Source organism: Mesoplodon densirostris, chromosome 16 (genome assembly GCF_025265405.1).
Source record: "Mesoplodon densirostris isolate mMesDen1 chromosome 16, mMesDen1 primary haplotype, whole genome shotgun sequence".
In the NCBI taxonomy this organism is placed as follows: domain Eukaryota; kingdom Metazoa; phylum Chordata; class Mammalia; order Artiodactyla; family Ziphiidae; genus Mesoplodon; species Mesoplodon densirostris.
Window position 1 is genome coordinate 44,013,324 of NC_082676.1, and position 22,351 is coordinate 44,035,674.

The following is a 22,351-nucleotide window of genomic DNA, read 5'->3' on the forward strand; positions in this document are numbered from 1 at the left end:
CTGGTCCTGCGGAGCTGGACACTTTCAAATTCAAGGGCACTCCCCTTCCTGGGCCTTAGCCCCACCCCTTCCCCAGAGCTCCAGGCTCAAAATCACTTCTTTCACCTGCTAAAAATGCCTACCCTTCAGCCCTGACCTAGGGATCCCGGCTGAGCCAGCCCCCTGATTCTGATTAAGCCAGAGGGATCATTTTCAAGCCCAAATCTGACAGTGTCACTCCCCTGCTTAGGAAGCCTCCATAGCTCCCCATCACACCCAGGAGGAGTCAGCAGCTTCTCAGCCTGATGCCCCGACCCCTGCCCACCCTCCCCCTTACTCCTCCATACCAAACCCAGAGTGAAATCATATTTCCTTCCCATTCCCTTGCCCAACCCAGCCCCTGTATTCTCATACCCCCAAACTTTTGTATAACCTGTGCCTCCTGCCTAGAATGCCTCCCTGCCTCTCAAATGGTCAGCTCCTACTCAGCCTTTAGTGCCCAGCCCATGGAATCTCTTTGGGAAAAGCTTCTTGGACTTTCCTGACACCGTTCTGAGCACATGGCATGGACCTTGCCTGGGTCCACGTCTGTCTCCCCAGTTGACCAAAGACTCCCCAAGAGCAGGAAATGATCTGATTCATCCCTGGAGTCCCATTGCTCAGCACAGGGCTGGATGCAAGAAGGGAGGGGCTGGATAAATATCCATACCTCTGCCTTTCTAGAAGAACTGACTAGACTTGGATGTCTGATTATGGGAACTGGGTTCATGCTGGAGATGGGGAACGGAGAACAATATTTTAGGGGAATGTGATGAGTTATTTAAGGAATGCCTTCATTTTGGTCCCTTCAAAAGCAGACTCTACGATGAGAATTGGGGTGCAAGGACTATATTGGGGAGCCGATCCCAGTAAGGAGTGGGGAAGAGAGACAAAGAAAGGAGAAAAGCCAATAAAGCACGTGTTGATCGAAAGGTTACCACTGTGACAATCCCAGTGGGGACCCTCTGAGACACTGTGGAGAACTCACCTCAGAACTGACCCCCAAGGGGCCAGAAAGCTGGGGTATTCATTCACCAATCCCTGTCTCTAACTGGCTGGAGGTTACGGAACCTCCCCCACCCACCCCAGGCCCTCCTCCAGAGAGCACCCTTAGACAGAAACTCAGGGAGCAGCTGGGGAGACTGCGTGTCTGGGAAGTGTCTGCATACGACTTCCCAGATGGGCCAGGTGGATATGGGCAGGGCACCCACAGTGTCTGCTTCAGTGGGTGATGAATTTGAAGGGCCTGGGAGAAATCCAGGGGCAAGCATCAGAGGACACGTTGGGGTTATGGGCACTTAAAATCAAATCTATGTGCCCTTGTGGGGGCCTGCAAAGCCCTTCGTGATGTGGCACGTAGTTCCTCTTTGACCTCATCTCCAACTACTCTCTCCCTTGCTCGCTCTAATCAACCACACTGGCCTTCTTTTCTTTCTTCCAATATGCCAAGCTCTTTCCTACCACCTGGCCTTTGCATTTGCTGTTTCCTCTGCCTGGGATGCTCTCCTCAGGCTCTTTGCCTGGCTGGCTCTTTCCTCAACCTTCAAAGTCTCAATGTACATATTCACAGAGACCTTCTCTGACAGTCTGGTTCAAGTACTCCCTTCCCCACCTTCACTAACTTAGTTCTCTATTTTTTCCTTCTAGCCTTCGCTCCTTTCCTTCCTTCCTCATTCCTTCCTTCATTAGCAAACATTTATGGAGCACTTACCACATGCTAGACAGCATCCTAGACACTGGACAGATAACGGTCAGCAAAACAAACATGTCATCTGACAAACAAACTCCCAGGAGCTTGCCTTCATTTCAGAAATAAACAAGCAACAAACAAACACCTATTTGCAATAGCGATAAGTGAGGGACTAGGGAGGTGCTGTGGGTGGAAACTAGAGGGAAGGGCCAGCTTTACCTAGGCCATCAAGGAAGTCCCCATTACTTCATCACGCTTGTCACTGTGTGTTTGTTTTCCCTCTGTCTCCCCTACTACTCTGTGAGGCCAAGGAACATGTTCCCTATGGTCTCCCCAGCACCTGGCATGGAGCCTAGGACAGCACGTGCTCAGTAAACACTTGGTAAATGAATGGCTCAAGACTTGGTGGTGGTTACAAGCCAAGGGATGGACAGCATTCCCCAGGGAGAATTTGTGGAAGAGGAAGAGCAGGAGGCCTAGGAAGACCCAGGGGGTGGAGCCTCAGAGAGGAAAGGATCTGGGGGTTCTGCCCGAGGCCAAGACAGAGAACCTCACCTTTGTCTCTTGCCCACACATGTTCTCCTTGGCTGTTAGCGCCTCCTTGAGCTGGAAGGGCCTCTGAGAATCCATTGTTTCCAACCTCAAATGTCCCTGTAGTTAGGACCCAGGAGTCCAGGCCCCCTCCCTAGGGAACTTCAGAGTCTAAGCTACCAGGCTTAGGAAGGCCTCTGGGGTTTAGGGATTCAGATGGAGCCTGAACTTCTCCATACTTAAGAACCCCTGGCCCCACCCTTCTCTGCTGGGGCTAGGCTCAGGTGTCACCTCCTCCAGGAAGCCCTCCTTGACTTCCAATCTGAGTTAGAAGCCTCCTTCTGGCTCTTACAGCCCCCAGCGCTTCCCTCAGTCACTGCCCTGACCACCCCAAGTGTCATCCTCTGCCTAGCGGAGCTGTTATGAGTCAATACCCGTATGAGGGAAGCTGTAATTTAATGCCCAGATCCAAAGGGTGGGCATAAATTGGCACTTGAATGGAGCCCCATCTCTGAGGGTCTTTTAAGGAGGGGGAAAAATCTGGAAACCAGCCAAGGTGGCAAGGTGGAAGGGAGTGGGAGGGGTACAGATTAAGTGCTTATTTCGAGGATATAAGGAACTAAAGGATGGGGGGCTGGGGACGGGAAGGTTTGGTGGGTCCTGCTTGAGCTCCCGTCCCGGCTCGTCACCGTCTGTACAATGCTGCGCAGGTGGCCAGCTTTTCCAGCCTCAGGCGCATCTGACAGGTGAAGGGCAGCCTGCAAGGGCTGAGTCTGAAGGTCCGGCTCCCGCCACAGGGCGGTGGCCTAGAACGTATCACTGGCTGGAGCCAGTATAAGGGCGGGGCGTCGCGACGCGAGGCACTCCCGCGCAGAGACACAGCACCTGTGTGACGTGGAATGTGTGTTTATGTAGGTAGAAAAAAGTGCACTGAGCAGTGAGGGGCGGGGAGAGGGACATCCTGGCCTGGCCTCGGATTCGTGGGAATTGCAAGGGCCCTCCTCCAGTCGGGGGGCTCCCTCAAGGCTGGGAATAAAGTGAAGGGCTCACGCGGGATCACTTGCCAGTGTACGACCCACTTCGTGGGGCGCGTGGCCTTAGGATCGGCGGGGCTTTTTCTGAACTCGCCCATGGAGAACGTACAGCACCTTCGGGGCCGGTCCCTCCAGGGGGTGGGGCCTCACGGAGCTGGGCTGGGGGAGCCCCACGCTCTAAGAGCAAGGCCTTGGGGTCTGGAGAGCCCGGTCTTTTCGGGAAGGGCGAGGTTTTGGGGGCCGCGCTCTCCCAAAGGGGCGAGCCCGGCAGGCGGTCAGCCGAAGAGCTTGAGGAAGCAGGGCTGGCAGTAGGGCTTGCCCGCGCGCTCCTGGAAGGAGCCCTTGGTGAGCGGGCGCAGGCAGAAGGTGCAGGTGAAGTGGTCCGGATGGAAGCGGCGGCCCAGGGCCGACACGCATCGGCCGGTCACCGGGAGGCCACACGTGGCGCACAGCGACCCGCGCCGCGCGTGGAAATGGTTCTCGCACAGCGGACGGCCCTCGTGCTCAAAAAAGCTGCCTCCCGAGAAGGGCGCGAAGCATTCCTGGGGAAGGGCAACCGCGAAAGGATGGGTCAGCGCCGATCTCCAGACGAAATAACTTGCCTTACGAGCTGAATAACCCGTCCCCCCGTCCCAAGACCCCCCCGCAGCCCCTCGCACCGCCCTCAAAGGCGAAGCCTCGCCTCCCCAGGACCCTGCTCTGAATAATCGCCCCGCCCCAGGCTCCTAGTCCCGCCCCGCGCTGGCCTGTCCCTCCCAGGCCCCGCCCCCCAGCCACTCACCCTGCAGACAAAACAGTCTGGGTGCCAGAGTGCGCTGAGCGCCGAGATGTAGTTATCCAGAATGGGGCCTTGGCAGCCCTGGCAGCGCGGGGCGAAGAGCTGCAGGAAGTCTCGGCGGCAGTAGGGGCGGCCCTCCCGCTCGTGGAAACCTAGGAGCGGGAACCGAGTAGGAGGAAGGAAAAGAGTGCGAGGTGGCACCAGGAGCCCCACAAAATCTGAGGCTATGGGGCCAGGGGAGGCGGTAGGCGGAGAGGGATGGGGTCTGGGGCGGGGCAGAGCGGGAACGGATGGGATGGGAACACACAGGTGGGACAGGTTGAAGCCAGGAGAGAGCAGGGGAAAATTCGCGGCCCCGAGGACTTCGGAGGTCGTAGTGAGCTGGCCCAAAGAGAGCAGGGAGGGATGTCGAGGGGACCCGCGGCTTTCAAGGTGGGAGTCAAGCTCTCACCCTCATCTCCGAAGGGCTCCCCGCAACTGACGCAGCAGAAATGCTCCGGGTGCCAGTGGGTGCCCAAGGCAGTGACCATCTTCTGCGGGGAATAAAAGGGAACACTCAATGTGGCCCTCAACTTCTACTCCCCTGCCTCTTCCGCCCTGAACCTAGGTGAGTGGGTTGAAGTATGAGTGTAAGGTGTGGGAGACCTAAGCAGGAACTTGGGAATCAAAGAGAGAGGGCGAAGTCTAAAGGGCCATGGACGAGAACGAGGGACGGGGCTGGGGTGGGCGTGGGGATGGGAGAAGTGTAAGTGGATGAGGCCCATCCCACAGGCGCCTGGGTGAGACAGAGGCGGGGCTCACGTGTCGGATGGGTTGATTGCAGAGGCCACATCGTGGGGAGAAGCGCTCGAAGTAGCACTCGGGACAGAAGGGAGCCCCATCCTTCTCGAAGAAGCTGCTGCCTCCCAGAGCTGTGGAACAGCCACCGCAAACGAAGTGCTCAGGGTGCCAAGCACGGCCAAGTGCCGTCACCACCTGCGAGTTGGGGGGTGAGGCCTGGGTCAGAGTGGCCCTCAGGCTGCCATGTGCCCAGTGAGTCAAGGTAGCACTTTTCGAATCTTATCTCTGAGCAATCAGGATGAAGAATCTAACGTTCAAGTCACTCAGTCTGTAAGTGATGGAGACTCAACCCGTCTTCCAGCACAGTGCCTAGGGCCCAGCATACTTTAGGAACCCACAAAAATGTTGTAGTTTCTTTTAAAATTAGAAGAAAAAATGAGCTAGGAGAAGAATGACTTCATATATAATACTAATATATTCATCTTTATACCAACACAGTCATAAAATGCAATTTTTAATATATTTTATTAATGGAAGAAGGGGCCCATGAAGGTGAAAGTGCTTAGGGCCCATGAAAATCATAATGCCACCCTGCTTTGCTGAGATTGGAAATTCTAGGATGGCAGTAGGGTGCTTTATCTAGCAGGAGGAACTAGGTCAACCACTGGGCACTGTTGCCAGTAACATCTGCTCAGTCGGTAAGCCAAGGACCGGAGCTCCTGAACCAGACTGGTGGGTGGAGCCAATGAGGCTTTTGTGGAGATTAATTGAGATGGGGGTTTGTAAAGGAGCCAGCATAGAGCCTGGCACACAGTAGGACCAGAATAATAATTGGATTGGAATTCTTACTCTGCCACTTGCTTGCTGTGTGACTTGGAGCTTCAGTTTCCTCATCCGTAAAATATGAACAACAATAATACCCACTGACTCTCAGTAAAGATGGGTCTGTGGGTCTCTACTCCCTTATTCGCAGGGCTCCACTTACTTGCCCAGCAATGGGTTTATTGCAGGAGCCACAGAGGCCCTTGGCTTGGGTGGGTACACCTCGGCGGCTGAGGTCAGACTGAAGCAGCCCCAGCATGGTGTCTAGGCTGCCTTTGCCAGCGGGCCCTGGTGGGGAGGGGGAGCCCTCATTCACGGAGCTTGGCACTGGTGGCTGGGTTGGCCCAGAGGCCGGAAGCTGCAGCAGAGAGGACAGGAGAGTTGAGTCAGCAAGGCAGCAGATGTGGGAGGGTCTAAAATGGGTTGAGAGCCACAAATCCACACTGGCCCACCCCTCACTCCCTGAGTGACTCACATGATTCTGGACACGGAAGTCAGAGAGTGAGGCCATCAGCCTATCTAGCTCCAGGGTGGCTGAGGTGGCCGAAGGTTTTGGGAGAACAGGGGATGGACTGGGAGGGCTGTGGAGAACACAACTTGTGTCAGCTTAGAGCCTCAGAGTAACGCTTCCTCCTGTAACTCAGGCATCCAGGACTGATCACCCCTCTCCCAGCCCTGCCAACTATGCCAAACTCACGGGCTGGGCCTTTTCTTGTCCTCAGATTGGTCTTCCTTCTGCTCCCCTGCAGTCTCCTTGCTAGATGGGAACTGAGACATTATTTCATCTGCAGAAAGGATAGAAAGGGCACTGGACATGGGGCCATGCTCTAGCCTCCTTCCCAGTTAAGGTTTGTATCCCTTTAGCTGCTACTCTGGGAAGTCTATACCCACTTAGTGTCTGCCCTGCCCTGCCCCCCATCCCATCAAGCCCTGCCCCAGTAACCCTGGTACCTGTGATGTTGAACTGAGTAGCATTAAGTTCCTGAAGCAACCGGTCTAGCTCACAGAGACCCGTGCCCAAGACACCACAGGAAGAGGAGAATGGAGGGGCTGCAGGGGCCGCAGGCTTCGGGGACCGAGGCTTGCATACCGTGCTGGGAAACAGGGTGGGGGACTGGGTTCAGGGGTGGGGAATACAAGCCTGAGTCTCAATTGGCTCCCCCATCCCCCAGTACCCAGCCCCCTCACCTGTACAAATGATCCTTGTCCCCGGAGGCTCCTGAAGATTCCCTGGACCCCATCTATAGAGAAGGACATATGTGTGGGATGATAGGCCTGTACTTTACTGTATTGTAAAGTACAGTACTGTACTTGCCTGTTCTGTACCGTACCCACTCAGGCCTAGATTCCCTTTGCCCCTGCCAAACCTGGCCCTAGTGGTTGCCCCAGTCCCCAGCATCTGATCTCACCTGTGTCAAAGGAGACGTGAGGGGCTCTGGGGGCCGCTCTTTTAGAGCCCCTGACCTTGGCATGTGAGAGGTTGTGGTCTCCAGGTCAGAGAGCAGGGCATCTGCAGGGAGAGGCCGTCAGGGTGAGAGGTTGGGAGGTCAAGGTTAAGGCAGAGACAGGGCCTTAAGAGATCAGAGAACAAGTGTTCTAAGTGGGCAGTGTTTGAGGAGGACGGAAGCCAGTATTAGGAGCAGAGGTCAAGTATCAGAAGAAACACGAAGCCAGACCAAGGCAGAGATGTGGAAGGGCAGCAAGGACTATTTATGATCAGAACATCCCACATGGCTCATCCTGAGATTCATATACAAATTCAGCTACCTGATTCTTTTATTCTCCGAATCTTCCGTAATGCAGTCAAAAGCGGCTTTTTACTGGAGCCAAATTTGGCTTCACCCCAAATTGCTCAGTTGGCTGTACGCCTGACACCAGCTTTTTGATTGGATGCTCTTTCTGCCACACCCCCTACACCTAAAGAGACCCCTCCCAGCTCTGGCCCACCTCCAGACGCCACTGGGCTCCACCCTATGCACCTCATTGGTGAGTCTGCTGGGACCTGCTTTCTGATTGGCTTATTCTTCACCGTACCAGTGCGCGTTACCCCAGCTGAGCAGCACCCCCTACTGCAGGGTGCTGGAACCTTTTCTCTCCCACGAAGGGCAGAGCCTTCCAGCCCCAGTTCTAACAGACAGGGAGGATGAGATGCCTGGGTGCTCTTTCCTGCCCCAAGACCGACTGACAGACAGACAGATAGACAGACAGACACACACACACACACACACACACGCCGCCCCCTTCCCCTGCCCCCCACCCTCCATCCCCAGATCCGAACCCTTTGAACTCATTACCTTCCAGAATCTAGAAGTCTCTGCCCCTTTACTCTGCATCTCTGAGCGCCTTGGTGGAACACTTAACCTCTCCCTGGCATCTTGGCACTCATCTATTATACTTTCTGCCCCAAGGACCTGACCCCTACCATACTTAAGGGCCCTTAACTCTTTCCTTCCCAAAACCCTAGGGCAAGCCCATTTTCTTCTCCAGAACTTGATGTCATATTCTCCCTTCCCGTCTACTTTCCCAGTCCCTGGACTCAAGGTGCCTTTAACTCCTCCCTTCCCGTCTACTTTCCCAGTCCCTGGACCCAAGGTGCCTTTAACTCCTCCCTTCCCAGAGCTCCTGAGCCCAGGCCCCGACAGGCGCTGCGCCTCCCTGCCCATCCGTCCGCAGCCAGTGATGGAGGAGTGGAGCGAGGGAAGAAGGGAGGAAGCAGCCAGTCTGGCAAAGGCAGGAAGGGAGAGGCAGGAAGGGGGACGTGGAGTCGGAAAGGAGGCGCCGGCAGAGACCAGAAGCGAGAAGACAGGAGGCAGGGATGGAGAGATGCCGGGAGTGCGAGGGGGCGCCAGGATGGGGAAGCGGGTCCAGGCGGTGGGGAGGGACTGGGGACAAGGGGACCCGGGCCCCACTCACCCAGGTCCTCCATGACGGGGCGCGGGCAGACCGCGCGGGGCGAGCAGGGCGGGGGCCGTGTCCGGTGGGGGCGGGGGGCGGGGGGACGTCCGGGAGCTGGAGGCCCAGCCGTGACCATGTAAGGAAGCCGGGACCCGCTGGGATAGGGCTGGGGGCGGGGGGGCAATGAACGGGAGAACCCGGGGTGGGGGCCTGAAAGGGAGGGAGAGCCCGGGGCCCCGTCCCACTCAGGCCCAGCCTGCTTGCTTGCTGCGGAGACGGCCACACCCCAGCCTTGGCCTCAGCTGCAGGGAGCCCCCGGCGGCCAGAGCCAAAGTAAGAAAGTGGCTCTTGCAGACTAAGCTGGGGATCCTCTGCCTGTGAGACCCTTAGACACAGACTGAGGCCCCCAAGCCCACCGCCACCCCAAAACTGAGTCCTAGACAGAACTCCCCTCCCACCCAGGCTGTTCCTGGGAGCCTGCTCCAGACAGAGTTTTGGGGTTGGAGGTGGGAGTGATGTTCTAAGGATCAGTCAGATCCCAGGTTCAGAGACCTTCCCTTAGAGACCGTGACAATGACATAAAGAGAGATCCCAAAGGGCACGCAAACTAGATGCAAAGAAATCTCTCAGGGACAGAGAGACACAATGAACCCACCCACAGACTCTAAGCCATAGTGTTGGAAACAGACATACAGACACAGGTAAACAGAAACCAAGGCCCAAGCCCCACACAGACTCAGGGGAAACACTCCCAGGCAGCCAGACCCCAGCCAGCCGTCCCCAGCACTGAGATGAGCCACACCTGTCCCCAAAGAGCCCTTTCTCAAGATACTGCTGAACATAGAGAAGAAAGCAAGACACAGACTCCAGCCACAAAGGAACAAGAGGCCTTCCCTGGACTGAGACCCTGAGAAATCAAGTCGGAAACGAGAAACTCTAGAGATAGGTGTGGACAGACCCAACAGGTGTGGCTGCAGCCACTGGACTGTGGGTCTCAACCCAGACCTGAGTCCAGATGTGAGCACTGGAATGGGGGCAGGGGGTTCCTCAACCCAGCAGTAAATCAGAACCTGGGAGCTTTTTTCAAAATACTGATGCCCAAGTCACCCTCCCCTCAGTCCAATTCAGTCAGAAAGGGCCCAGGCATCAGTATTTTTAAAAAGCTCTCTGCAGACTTCCCTGGCAGTCCAGTGGTTAGGACTCCATGCTTCCACTGCAGAGGGCATGGGTTGGATCCCTGGTCAGGGAACTAAGATACTGCATGCAGATCCCACATGCCGCGTGTCACAAAAAAAAAAAAAAAAAAGAAAGAAAGAAAGAAAAAAGAAAAAAAAAAAGCCAGAGAGTGAAATGAACAGATCCTTACATAAATATTTATATAATACATTAGTGGGGGAAAAAAGCAGCTGGGTGTTTTGTTTTGTTTTGTTTTTCCGGCACGCAGGCCTCTCACTGTTGTGGCCTCTCCCATTGCGGAGCACAGGCTCCAGACGCGCAGGCTCAGTGGCCATGGCTCACGGGCCCAGCCGCTCCGCGGCATATGGGATCTTCCCGGACCGGGTCACGAACCTGTGTCCCCTGCATCGGCAGGTGGACTCTCAACCATTGTGCCACCAGGGAAGCCCTCTCTGGGTGGTTTTAAGGCACAGCCTGAGAACAGAGACCTGGACACTCCCTGAGGCACAGAGGCAGCAAGGGGCAACCTTAGCTCCCCAGAAGCTAGCTGACAGGCCCAGTCCAGACACTGTCCTCAAAGTCAGGCTGCCACCTAAGTGGCCAGTGATCTGGGAGCCAGATTATGGAGACTCTGCCTGGATGACCAAAGCAATGCAAGCCCTTTCCTCACCTGAATGCTAGCCTAGGGCTCCAGGTCCCTCTGGGCATGACTAAGGGCCTCAGGGGCTTGAAGAACACAGTAGGTCTTCCCTCAGAAAAATGGCAGGACAGTTGGCCCAAGAGATGAAAATGGATCCAGAGACTAAAGACCCACGATGGGTGAAGGGAACTGAGGAAACCATAATGCCAAGGTCTTGGATGTACATCCCCACACTCACATCCCCTCAGCACAACCCTCTTAGTCCTGATCAACGTCTGTGTCCAGCTGGGTGGCTATCTGAGCAATGAAGTAGCCTCAGCAGGAAGCAGGCTTCCCCTGGGGCCTAAAACCACATCCTCAGAAGCCTGGGAACTCAACCATATCCCAGGGCTCCAGGAACCAGCGCATAATTACTTACTAAACTCCTGGGCTTCCCTGGTGGCGCAGTGGTTAAGAATCCGCCTGCCAATGCAGGGGACACGGGTTTGAGCCCTGGTCTGGGAAGATTCCACATGCCGCGGAGCAACTAGACCCGTGCACCACAACTACCGAGCCTGCACTCTAGAGCCCGCAAGCCACAACTTCTGAGCCCACGTGCCACAACTACTGAAGCCTGCGCGCCTAGAGCCCGTGCTCCGCAACAAGAGAAGCCACCACAATGAGAAGCCCGCGCACAACAAAGAGTAGCCCCCTGCTCGCCGCAACTAGAGAAAGTCCGCGAACATCAACGAAGACCAAATGCAGCCAAAAATAAATAAAAAATTTAGAAAACAACCCCTGTACGCCAAGGGTGGCCTGTATTGAGACACAGAAACTGGGACAGGACCCTACTTGATGGGTGAAGGGGTTGGGGTACTACCACAGGAAGGTAAGCAGAGACACCACACAACAGGGGTAGCCAACTCCAAAGTGTTTAATTCCAACTCCAGAAAGCTGAGCCAGGCCAAGTGCCTGGGGGCCTGGGCGGCCCTCCATCTTGTGGCCCCCATGCCTCGCCTTGGCTTCTCACTCCTGAGCCTTCAGATCATCATCCTGGGGTCTCGGTCCACCCTGTCGTTGGTCCTTGACGGGGACCCCGACCCCTTCTGCTCGGCCTCCTCCTGTGCCGCTCTGAGGGAGAACTCCTCACAGCCAACTCATCCTCGGGTCTCCTCCCAGGGGACATCAACCGTCTAGGCTGGGACCCTCACTCCCCAATTCTACCCCCATCAACACAGCCAGGAAGGCCTCAGTTAGGGGCCCCGCCTCGTCGCCTGCTGCCTCCACAAGCCCCACCAGGGCCAGGGCCCGCTTCCGTGGGCACTGCCCCGGCCCCAGGGTCCAGCGAGCGCAGTGGGCAGCCAGCCGGGGCCGGCCCAGGCGGAAGACCTCACCCACTGACTCTGGGCCGCCCTGGGGTCCCAGGTGGATGCGGCCCACGGCTTCTTCCAGCTCCTCCTCCAGCCCAGGCAGCAGGAAACGGCCAGCAGCTTCCAGGGCTTCCTCAGCCTCTGAGCCCAGCAGGGGCTGGCCCGGCGGAGGGACGGGCCCCAGGGCAGCTCCACAGCCCCGGCAGCCGTGCAAGTAATGCAGGACAGGCCTGGCTGCGCTGGGTGACAGGCCCCGCAGTGGCACTAGGTCCATGTGGGCTTCGGCAAAGCTGCCAGCTAGCAGGGCCCGAAAAAAGGGGGAGGCGGTGGCTGAGGCCGCTCGCTGGGCAGGGAGCCGGAGGCCTGAGTCCAGCAGGAAGTGGAGGTCAGGGGCCAGCGTGGGGTCGGGGCCCAGCAGAGGCTCATAGAGGCAAGGGGAGGGCGGGTCCAGGTCCAAAGGAATCGCAGGTAGGAGGGCCGGGCTCACACTGGGAGACACCAGGCCTTGGAGGCAGGAAAGGGAGTCCGCGGCAAAGAAGAGGAAGAGCGGGTGTGGAGCTGGCCGAGTGAGCGCTGAGAGGAGGAGACGGAGGCCACCCTGGTCCAGAAGCAGCCGGCGCCACAGAGAGGGCTTCCTTCGGGGAGAAAAGAGAACCTTTCAGAAGGTGGGAAAGGGCGGGGCTGGGGAACAGCAACCTTGCTCCCCCCACCCCTGCGAGGGACCCACGCCTCCCTCACCGACAGATGAAGGGCAGGGTGAGTGCGCAGGCCACGCGGTCCTCAGGGCTCCCAGAGAGCAGCAGGTGAGTGAGGGCACCCACTCCAAAGGGCGATTCGGCCTGCACGGTCAGGTTTTGCAGCAGCATCTCACCTGCCGGGGTGGGCAGAGCAGGTCAGGCTGGGAGCTGGTATCCAAGATGGCAGTGGGATGGGCAAGACAGGCCTCTGGGTCCCCGAAAGGAACGGGGGCGAACAACCCCGGGGCAAGGAAGAGGGGGATGACTGAAGGCCCTGGAGGGACGGGGTCTGGACACTAGGAACTGGAGGTCAAGGGCAAGAACGGGGAGTGAGATGGTCAGGGAGTGAGTCTGGGCCCTCAAGGACTGAAACAGGGCACAGAAGCCCGGGCAGTCCCTGGCAGGGCTGGAAGGGGTGGTGGGGCCTGGGAGGACATGGTGCCTGAACCTGGGTTCACCATCAGTGGGCCCAGTGGTAGTCAAGGACAGTGCAGGAGTCCGGACAATGCGGAACCAAGAAGACACTGGGTAAGGAGACGAAGACAGGCACAATTCTAAGCTGTTCAGGCCAAGCCCAGTGCTGGGGTCTCTGGGCCCCAAGGCTCAGGCAGAGGCTGAAGAACTCTGCGTGTGGGGGACAGTGGAGCAGAAGGGAGTCCCTCCCCGCCACCACCTAGTGCCTGAGGTTGTCCAAACGGTGGGCAGTGAGTGGAGGAGGGCAGTGAGACAGCGGGTGAGCTGCAGGGCGCATGGAAGGCATGCAGGGGCGCGTGGCCTCACACGTGGGCAGAGAGACCCACCCAGCTCCCGGTGCTGGTGCTGGCTGCGGCGAGCGGGTCGGGCGCGCAGCGCGGGCCAGTCGTCGGGGGCGACGCCGAGCACGAGCCAGGCGCGCAGCAGCGCCGCCCCGTAGCTGCGCACGAAGGCCTCGAGGCAGGCGGGGTTGCAGGTGAGCCGTGCCAGGATGCGCAGCGCGCGGGGGCTCGGCGAGCCCGGCGCGCCCGTCACGTAGGCCAGCAGGCCGCACAGGGCCTGGCCGGTCACCAGCGCCCCGCTGGGGTCGGGAGCCTGGGAGAAGCGCGACAGCAGCAGCAGCGCTGGCCCCTCATGGCCCCAGGGCTCCTCGGGGGCAGTGGCGGCTGGGCTGCGGCTGGGTGGGCGCAGGGCGCGGGGCGTCCGCAGCGAGGTCGGGCCCAGGGAGGGGCTGGCCCGACTGGCCGGCTCTGGCGGCGGCGGACAGCGCTCTGGGGACCAGTCGGGAGAGATGTCTCCCGGGCCTGCAGCATAGCCCTCGGAGATCAGCCAGGACCTGCCGAGGGAGAAAGAGAGAATGGAACCCAGAGCCGAGGGGAGGGGGCAGGGCCAAAAGATGGGTTGTGCAAAAAGAGGTGACAGAGGCCAGGAGAGAGGGTGGGCCCGAGCGGGGGTCAGGGAAAAAGGGAGGTAGGGGCAAACCCCAGCTCATTCAGCAATTACTGATGCCTATTGTGTGCTAAGCCCCGTTTCAGGTGCTGGGGAGAAGCAGTGAGCAAAAGGTCCTGCCTCCTGGAGTCTATATTGTAGTGAGGAGAAACAGATAACAAAATAAGAAACCACAAGGTATGTTAGTGTGCAGTTAGTGTGGTGTGAAGTGATGCATATGGAGCAAAGTAAAAGGGAACAGAAAAGAGCCACGGGAGGGGAGAGCTGACATTTTAAAATTGGGTGCTGATGAGGGTGAGATCTAATCAAGGCATCTTGGAGGAAGAGTGCCCTAGGCACAGGGAACAATAACCAAAGAGGCCCTGAGATGGTACTTATCTGCCAGGTCCAAAAACTAGCTAGAAGGCCAGTGTGTAAGAGTACAGTGGGCACCAGGAAAGCAGTGGGAAATGAGGTCAGGAGTTCACAGAAGGCTGACGTTTACTGAGCGCTGCTTAGTGCCAGGTAAGGTGTAAAGTGCCCTCATTTGATCTTTACAACAACTCTATGGGGTAGGTATGTATTATTCTTCATTCTACTAACACAGAATCCGATGCTCAGAGAAGTTAATTAACTTTCCTGAGATGACTCAGCTTGTAGGTGGTGGTTCCAGAATAAGAACTTATATGCCAGAAGGTATCATCAGAACCAGGGCACATACTACCTTCCAGGGAACCTGTCTGGGCCCCAAAGTTCAGAGGTGCTGGGGTGGAGCCAAGGTCATAGGTGGCCCCAAGGGAGAAGAGGTGTATTTAATGGGGACTGGAAAGTGGTCATGTTAAGTGAGAACAAGGAATTAGGAATCAGAGTCAATAAAAGTCTCACCGAGACAGAATGGGCGGAGAGTGAGGGTAGTGAAAAGACTCTACCCCACAGCATCAAGGGGGAACTCACCTGAGGCTTTGGAAGCTTCCGGCCTCTGCCCGCTCAGGAGTCCTCTCCTCAGGGAAGTCCCAGGAAGCAGCTTCTCTTCCCTCTTCTTCCTCATCACCAGCCTCACCACATAGTTGCCCAGCCAGGAGAGGTACAAGTCCCAGAGCCTGCAGCCGGCCCAGGGCCCCAGTATCATAGAGGAAGCCCACGAGGGCTGCCACAACACGAGGGTGCCAGGCGCTGGCGCGAGGATCCCGCAGCAGGCCCATCAGCAGCTCCAAACCACCAGCATCCCGCAATCGGGCCCGGTTGATAGCCTCCCGGCACAGCAGACACACGGCCCGCACCAGGGGCTGCTGGGAGGCTGGGCTAGCCCCGCTGGGGCCCCGGCGCCGCTGGAGTTCACCTAGTAGCACCTCCACACCACCAGCATTGCCCAGCGCAGGCCTTACCAGGCCCTGGGCGCACAGATTGGCAAGGATCAGGATGGCTGCCTCACGCACTGCTCTTTTGGGGTGGGAGGCCAGGCTGACCAGTGGGCCTAGTCCTCCACCCAGACTTAGCTGCTCAGCACAGGCCCGGGAGCAGCCTCGACTCAGCTCCAGGAGGGCACGGACTAAGGCCAAGGTCAGCGCAGGGTCTGGGGCAGCGGCCAGAAGCTCGGCCAGCGGGCGCACCACTCCCTGCTTTGCCAGGGCCAGGCGGTGCTGGGGTGAGTCCGCCAGGTTGCGGAGGGCACGAACCACACTCTGGCGGCACTGTGAGTCCTGGCAGGCTGTCAGGCCCTCAACAAGCAGGGGAACAGCACCTAGAGAGGGAAGAAGACAGAAGGTGAGCGAGGACAGACACCCAAGCCCTTCTCCCACCCCCAAGCCCTAGGTGGCTCCACCCTCAGAGCCTGCTCACCAGCAGAGTGGATGTCCCCACAGCTCTCAGGTTCCATGGCTAAGTTCCCCAGAGCACGGGCTGTTCGGTTCTGGATGCTGTCTGTCTTCACACACTGAAGAATAGTCACTGCAAGAGGGTTTGGCCTCTTGAGGTTTCTACCCCTTCTTGTCTCTCTCATTAATCACCTCAAGAGCATGGCCTGAGAGAGTCAGGGAAGGCCTCCAGAATAGGCCTAACACCTGGGGTCTGGAAGGTTAGACAGGTAGGTATTTGCTAGAAGGATGGTGGATGGGAGTGTTACAGGGCATTTCAGGTTTCGAAGTAATCTTTGCAAAGGCCCAGAGGTGAGATCTAGTGTTTATGCTATGACTTCATCAAGGGCCTTGATCAGGCCAAGGGCTCAGGACTTGAATGTGAGGGCACTGGGAGCCACACAGGGTTTTAAGAATGGAAGTGACATGATGAAATCTGGCAGCCATGGGGAGAATGGATTACAGGGGGAAAGAATAAGGCAGGGGGAGCAACATGGAGGCTGTTGCAATAGTGAGAAGACAGCTTGACCCAAGTCAGCTACCAGCACAGCCCAGCACAGTCTCTGGGCACGTGATGGAAGAAGGCAAAGAAGTGGATGGGTTCAGGAGATATTTAAAATACAAAACAGTGAATGAATGATAGGGGTTATGCACTAACAACAAAACTTATATTTATTGAGGACTTATTAATGTGCCAGGTCTCTTGTCAATGAAAATTTAAAATATATTAATGTTTTATTTTATCAAAAAAAATAAGATTTTGGGCTTCCCTGGTGGCGCAGTGGTTGAGAGTCCGCCTGCTGATACAGGGGACGCGGGTTCATGCCCCGGTCCGGGAGGATCCCACGTGCCGCGGAGCGGCTGGGCCCGTGAGCCATGGCCGTGGAGCCTGTGCTCGACAACGGGAGAGGCCACAACAGTGAGAGGCCCACGTACCGCAAAAAAAAAAAAAAAAAAAATTAAGATTTCATCAAAATAGGCATAATTTCATAGCTGGCGATGAAGTGTAAACTGTGTTCATAACATTGCCACTAGAAGGCGCCAATTTAGCTGGTAAACAGAAAAGCTTGCTATCTTTTGTTAGGATTTGTTCTTTTTTTAAAAATTGAAGTGTAGTTAATGTACAATATTAAATAAGTTTCAGGTGTACAATACAGTGATTCACAAATTTTAAAGGTTACACTCCATTTATAGTTATAAAATATTGGCTTAGAATTTGTTCTTTTTTTTTCTGGCTGTGCCACAAGGCTTGCGGAATCTTAGTTCCCCAACCAGGGATCAGAACCCAAGCCCCAGGAGTGAAAGTGCCGAGTCCTAACCACTGGACGCCAGGGAATTCCCAGGATTTGTTCTCACTGTGCTAGTTTTTAATAACTAGAAGTACCCAGACTTAGATATCTGCGTTCTATCTGCGTATTTCATTTTCTCCCTATTCCAGTCTTTTGAGGTAGCTATTACTCCATTTTACAATCCTAGCCTCGGATGGGTCTAGGTGACTGCAGAGCCCACATTCTCAACCACTACACTTTCTGACCCCCAGCTCATCAAATGGGATTTCAGAGCCCTGCACAAGGCTGGACACAGTAGGCACTGAGTGCCTGCTATGAACATAAATGGAGAGTAAGAATCATTTGAGAGTCATCAAATAACCCTTTGGCCTCCACCAGCCCAGATGCGAGAGAGGTGCTCCACAACCAATACCCAGGTAATTGGCATCTGATCTAAGAGGGCTAGGGTATAATTTATAGAGAGAGCAGTGACGTCACGGGTCATGACATCATGAGAGCTGCGGGCGCTGCGCCGTCAGAAAGCACGATATTCCAGGCTACAACACAAAGAACTCAAGACTCCGCCCAGGCCCAGACACAGACAGAGGTGTGGGTAGAATCCTTCTAGGAAACGGGGGCGGAGCACTTACCCAAAGGGATGATGCCTCCGAGTCTGCGCACTTCAGCCCGGCACTCCCCTTCCGTACAGCAGTTGGCTAGGATGCTGAGCGCCAAGTCCAGCGTCTTGCGCAGGCGCGCTGGTGGCGAGGGCGTCGATGACGACGCAGCAGAGGGGGCGGGGCCCGGAGAAGGGGCGGGGCCAGAAGCCGCTGACTCGACCGACGAGGGGGCGGAGCCTGGGCCAGCCTGGGACGGGGCGGGACCCGCTGCAGCCGCTCGCCTTAGCAGCACGAGAAGGGGGCGGAGCCCGCCGCGTGCCCGGAAGCGCTCGATTCCCCCAGCTGCCTTGACGTGGCGCGTACGGAGGGCTAAGAGCGCACGGCCCAAGGGTGTCTCGTTGGTAGCTGTGTCCTTTCCCCCACCTAGACCCTCCCCGGCCGCCGCCGTGAGCTGCGCGAGGCAGAATGAGAGCGAGTCCGCGGGGCTTAGCTTCGCAGCCGCCATCTTGGCTCAGGCCTAAGGCTCCGCCCCTCTCCTCGCAGCTCATCCTAGGGAGCGGAACTGGAAGAGCGGGACGTGGCCAGGCACCTCCTCTCTGACGCTTTTTAAATAGCGCCGCCGCAGTTGTCATGCAAGTCGGAAGTTGTAGTTCTCGATCCCGGTGCTCTGGCTTGCACAGTTGCAGAAGGCATGTTGAGAGTAGTGGTTATCTAATCGTAGTGCGAGCCCCAGAGGCGCGTGCGGCGCATGCTGGGATATGTAGTCCGCGCCAAGTTTAGGACGCCTAGCTTAGGATGGATGGGAAACTCTCTCAAGGGACTCGGGTGGGCCGGTGCCTCTGGAGAACCCAGACATCCGATCATGGAGTCTCAGTACAGTGCTTCTCCAGGTGACTTGTCTACTCTGCCCCCAGCGTGTCCTTGGCAGCAACAGCCTTTTCCTTCAGGCTCGCTTCGCCGCCCCCCATTGGTGGCCGGGGTACCGAAGTCCGCGCTGACGGACTGAGAACCCCGAGCCAAGCGGAAAGTATCAGGTTCCTGACAGCGGCTGCAGATGGGAGCACTTGCTCCGCCAGGTGAATGAGAGGGTTAAACCTACCGAGACCGTTCGCTGCCACTTCCTAGAACTGTACGGGCTGGTGGACATTTCCGTTTCCGATGCTGAATCCCTGGGTCCAGAGTGTCCCCAGCTGTGGTGGTTGTGCTTGTGAGCTCAGTGGTTGGTATCTAGGAAATGGTACGTTCTTACCACTATGGAGTCGGTGGCTCCAGAAACGGCAAGGGAGGACTCCGACGGGGCCGAGAAGCGGGGGAACCGGTCGTCAGGATCCCAGGGAGTCCCGAGGTCCGCCCTCGATTGTGGAGTTGTTCCGCCCAAGCGGTCCTTCCTGGTGTGGCCGGGGCAGCCGGCCGCCCGGGAAATGATGATGGGCCTGCAGTACCTACGTAGGTCAGTCTCTGGCCCTGGGGAGGAGGAAGCCCCTGCCAAGACCAACTATCCTGCAGTCCCCAGAGCCTTCGAGTGCCAGGAGTGTGGACTGTCCGCAGCCTACCTCCCTGACCTCATTCACCACCAAAGCAGCCATGAGGGCGACAAGCCCTACTGCTGCCCGGAGTGTAGCAAAAGCTTCCGACTTGGCTCAGATCTGGTTAAGCACCACCGGGTACACGCTGGAGAGAAACCATACCCCTGTCCTGAGTGTGGCCATTGCTTCAGCCTCATCCAAACTTGGATGAGCTCCAACCTCATCCAACACCATCGCTCCCACTCAGGCCTCCGGCCCCACAAATGTCTGGAGTGCGGGGAGGCTTTTGGCCGCAACTCGGACCTGGTTAAACACCAGCGGGTGCACACGGGTGAGAAGTCTTACACCTGCGCTGAGTGTGGTAAGACTTTCAGCGTTAGCTCCAACCTGATCCAGCACCAGCGCACGCACACGGGCGAGAAGCCCTACCGCTGTGGGGACTGCGGCAAGCGCTTCAGCCTGAGCTCCAACCTGGCGCAGTACCAGCGCTCACACAGGGGCCAGAAGCCCTACCGCTGTGCCTGGTGTGGTGACAGCTTTGGGCGCAGCTCTTTTCTGCTCAAGCACCAGCGATCACACACTGGGGAGAAGCCCTGCAGTTGCTGTGAGCGTGGCGAGAACTTCACCAACAGCTCGGACTGCCTACGGCACCAGCGCACCCACAGTGGAGAGCGGCCCTTCAAGTGTCCTGAGTGTGGTCGTGGTTTCAGTGAGCGCACCCAGTTCACCGAGCACCAGCGCGTTCACATGGGTGAACGACCCCATGCCTGCCCAGAATGTGGCAAATCCTTCTCCCACAGCGCCAAGCTCCTTAAACACCAACGCTCGCACACAGGCGAGAAGCCCTATAAGTGCCCCAGCTGCAGCAAGAGTTTTGGAGACAGTTCACATCTGCTGCGGCACCAACACACTCACACGGGCCGGAAGCCTTATGCTTACGGCGAGTGTGGCAAGAGCTTCCGCCGGAGCTCCCACACGCTCATCCACCAGGTGGCGCACAGCGGTGAGAAGCCTCTGCCTGCAGTGTGGCAAGGCCTTCGCCCGCAGCTCCAACCTGGGCCAGTACCAGCGGACGCTCCCGCAGCCCCTGCCAATATCCCTGGCTTAAGTTGCAGCCCAGACTTCAGCTCTGACTTTGGTCCAGTCCTTAAGGAGCCTGAGGGGCCCAGCATTTCTCAGCAAACCTCACTTCTGCTCCTCTAGGGATGCTGATTAGTGGGCTGAATCAGGGAACCCCAGGCTGGAGGAATCAGAACAGAAAAGTGGGCTTAGGCCTGTTCTCTGAGGCCCTGGAGATGGGATTCCAGCTGGAGGGAGAGTTTGGGGACGGCAAGAGCTGGCCCAGCTGCTTTAAGATGCAGAACACCTTTGGCAGCCTAGGTGTGTCCCTTCACAGGCCTAGGGAGTGATGGAGCTACTCACACCAAGAGCAACAGTTAGCTCAGCCCAGAGGAATGGGGCTCAACGCCAGGCAAGCCCCCGTGAGGAACGCAGTAGGGGAAGAGGGGGTCGGGGAGGTCCTCACCTCCAGAGGGGACCATAAGGCAGGCTGTGTTCTAGCAGAAGGATCAGAGTTTGAATTTGGGACCATTAGGTGAGCTCTGGGGTGTGTGACCCCTTTGAAAGAAAGCTGTCTTTACAGGGTGAAGCTGGTGGGGCCCAGGGCCAAAGCAGAGGACCGGGAGGCCTGTCTGTTGAGTTTGGTGGGGGGGGGGGCGGTGACATTTCTAGGCAAGGGCAGAAGGCCTGAGGTTGGTCATCTGCCCCTTCCTCCTCTTTAGCCTCTTCCCTCGCAGGTTCCCCAGGCTTTTTCTCTGATCCCTCAACAGAGGAGAAAATGTGAAGATTCACTTGTGCCCGGACACTGGGGACTGGACATGGTCATTTTTCCAGGGCGCTGGGGCAGGCTGCCTCCGTAAACAAATGTGTTTCTATTGGTAAAACTTAAAGTATATGGGAGCCAGAGGGAGGCTTCCCGAAGCACTACACAATGTGTGCCCAGAGCAGAGTCTAAGCTGTGAGGCCCTGCTCTCCCCCTCGTAGCTGGCTGTGTTCCTGGGAGAGGCACAGAATGTAGCCCTTATGAGGTTGGGGGAGGCCTAATGCCCACCCCATGGGACCATGAGCCTCATGCATCTGGTGCCCTGTCCCCAAATCTTGTCTCTCATCAGGCTTGGTGCATCTAGAACCGTATCCACGGGGAAGAGGGGCCAAAGGGGAGGGATGTGAGGTAACTCCTCTCTCAGCTTCTAGCACAGAGTGTCCAGGCTTCTCTCTTTGTGACTGCGTGACCTTGGACAGGTCTGCCTCTTCTGAGCTTCAGTCTCTTCATCTGTAAAATAGGGATGATGAAAGGACTCGTCAAGGAAAGGACTCGGCAGTCCTCAGTTCCCTGCTCTTCCTCAAGTCTGTCACCCTGTCCCCGGTGGTGTCGTCCCACAGACGTCACGCCAGCGTGCTTCCTGGATTCTCCCAAAGGTTACAGAAATGAGTGAGACAGCCCCAGTTCTGGAGTAGTTTGGTGTCGTGAAGGAGATGGACTCAGGCTCGATGCTGGCACTGGAGAAAGGGCATCACCTGGAGTAAGTCTAAGAGGCTTCATGAAGGTGGCATCTAATGGATGCCACTTGTCTCCTCAAGCTGGTTCTGTGATGAACAGATGGGTTCTGGCATATTCCCCATCAATGGCATCTCAAAATAGCACAAGCCAGTGACTGAGTTGGAGGCCTGAGCCAGGTGCATCTGTAGTAGGCATTCAATAAATAGTTGTTATGATCAGGTCCTGTTTACTCTTACTGGTGACCTTGGGGCCTCAGTTTCCTCAAAGCTGGATTGCGTTCTCTGCAAAATTGTAACTGCAGATGGACGTTAGGTACATGGCAGAGGTGGGCATGGGAGGAGGATTTGTTTGCAAAATCCCTTTCAGTCAACTGGAAGCTAATTTCTCACATTAAGGTAAATAGCCATGTGCCCCATCTCCTCTCAGCTGTAGAGACAGGTCCTGCCCAAAGCAGGGAGGCAGGCCAGTCCTTGGAAACAGGAAGGATGGGCTTAATCCAACAGGGGTTTATCTGGCATTCACTGTGCCCTGAGCTGGGAAAGAGGCAGCCTCACTCTCCAAGTGTGTGGCCAGTGCTCAGGCCAGAGGCAGTGAACATGTTTGCTTTGGCCTTCACTCTGTGTGTGTGTGTGTGTGTGTGTGTGTGTGTGTGTGTGTGTTTACACTATTGAGC

At 56.9% G+C, this 22,351-nt stretch overlaps 3 protein-coding genes across 6 annotated transcripts; 1 reads left to right on the forward strand and 2 right to left on the reverse strand.

The window, feature by feature from the left end:
- Positions 1 to 2,678: 2,678 nt before the first annotated feature.
- Positions 2,679 to 8,666, reverse strand: TGFB1I1 (transforming growth factor beta 1 induced transcript 1). 4 transcript variants are annotated; one of them, XM_060120420.1, is made up of 11 exons: positions 8,567 to 8,666; positions 7,063 to 7,163; positions 6,842 to 6,894; positions 6,605 to 6,747; positions 6,351 to 6,438; positions 6,129 to 6,234; positions 5,817 to 6,011; positions 4,853 to 5,026; positions 4,503 to 4,584; positions 4,055 to 4,203; positions 2,679 to 3,815 (listed from the first exon to the last, which is right to left on the reverse strand). In XM_060120420.1, exons 1-11 carry the CDS (start codon positions 8,577 to 8,579, stop codon positions 3,549 to 3,551), a joined length of 1,371 nt encoding a protein of 456 aa, XP_059976403.1. In that variant the 5' UTR covers positions 8,580 to 8,666; the 3' UTR covers positions 2,679 to 3,548. The 4 variants fall into 4 exon arrangements, with proteins under 4 accessions (XP_059976403.1, XP_059976404.1, XP_059976406.1 ...); XM_060120421.1 differs by having other exon boundaries at positions 7,063 to 7,224; positions 8,567 to 8,642; XM_060120423.1 differs by lacking the exon at positions 8,567 to 8,666 and adding an exon at positions 7,948 to 8,322.
- Positions 8,667 to 11,267: 2,601 nt separating this feature from the next.
- Positions 11,268 to 19,048, reverse strand: ARMC5 (armadillo repeat containing 5). The gene is made up of 6 exons (XM_060078394.1): positions 17,623 to 19,048; positions 15,691 to 15,798; positions 14,806 to 15,592; positions 13,251 to 13,759; positions 12,452 to 12,584; positions 11,268 to 12,348 (listed from the first exon to the last, which is right to left on the reverse strand). Exons 1-6 carry the CDS (start codon positions 18,095 to 18,097, stop codon positions 11,529 to 11,531), a joined length of 2,832 nt encoding a protein of 943 aa, XP_059934377.1. The 5' UTR covers positions 18,098 to 19,048; the 3' UTR covers positions 11,268 to 11,528.
- LOC132476432 (zinc finger protein 501-like) lies at positions 18,197 to 21,884 on the forward strand. Its single transcript, XM_060078395.1, has one exon. It carries the CDS (start codon positions 18,846 to 18,848, stop codon positions 20,319 to 20,321), a length of 1,476 nt encoding a protein of 491 aa, XP_059934378.1. The 5' UTR covers positions 18,197 to 18,845; the 3' UTR covers positions 20,322 to 21,884.
- Positions 21,885 to 22,351: the final 467 nt, after the last annotated feature.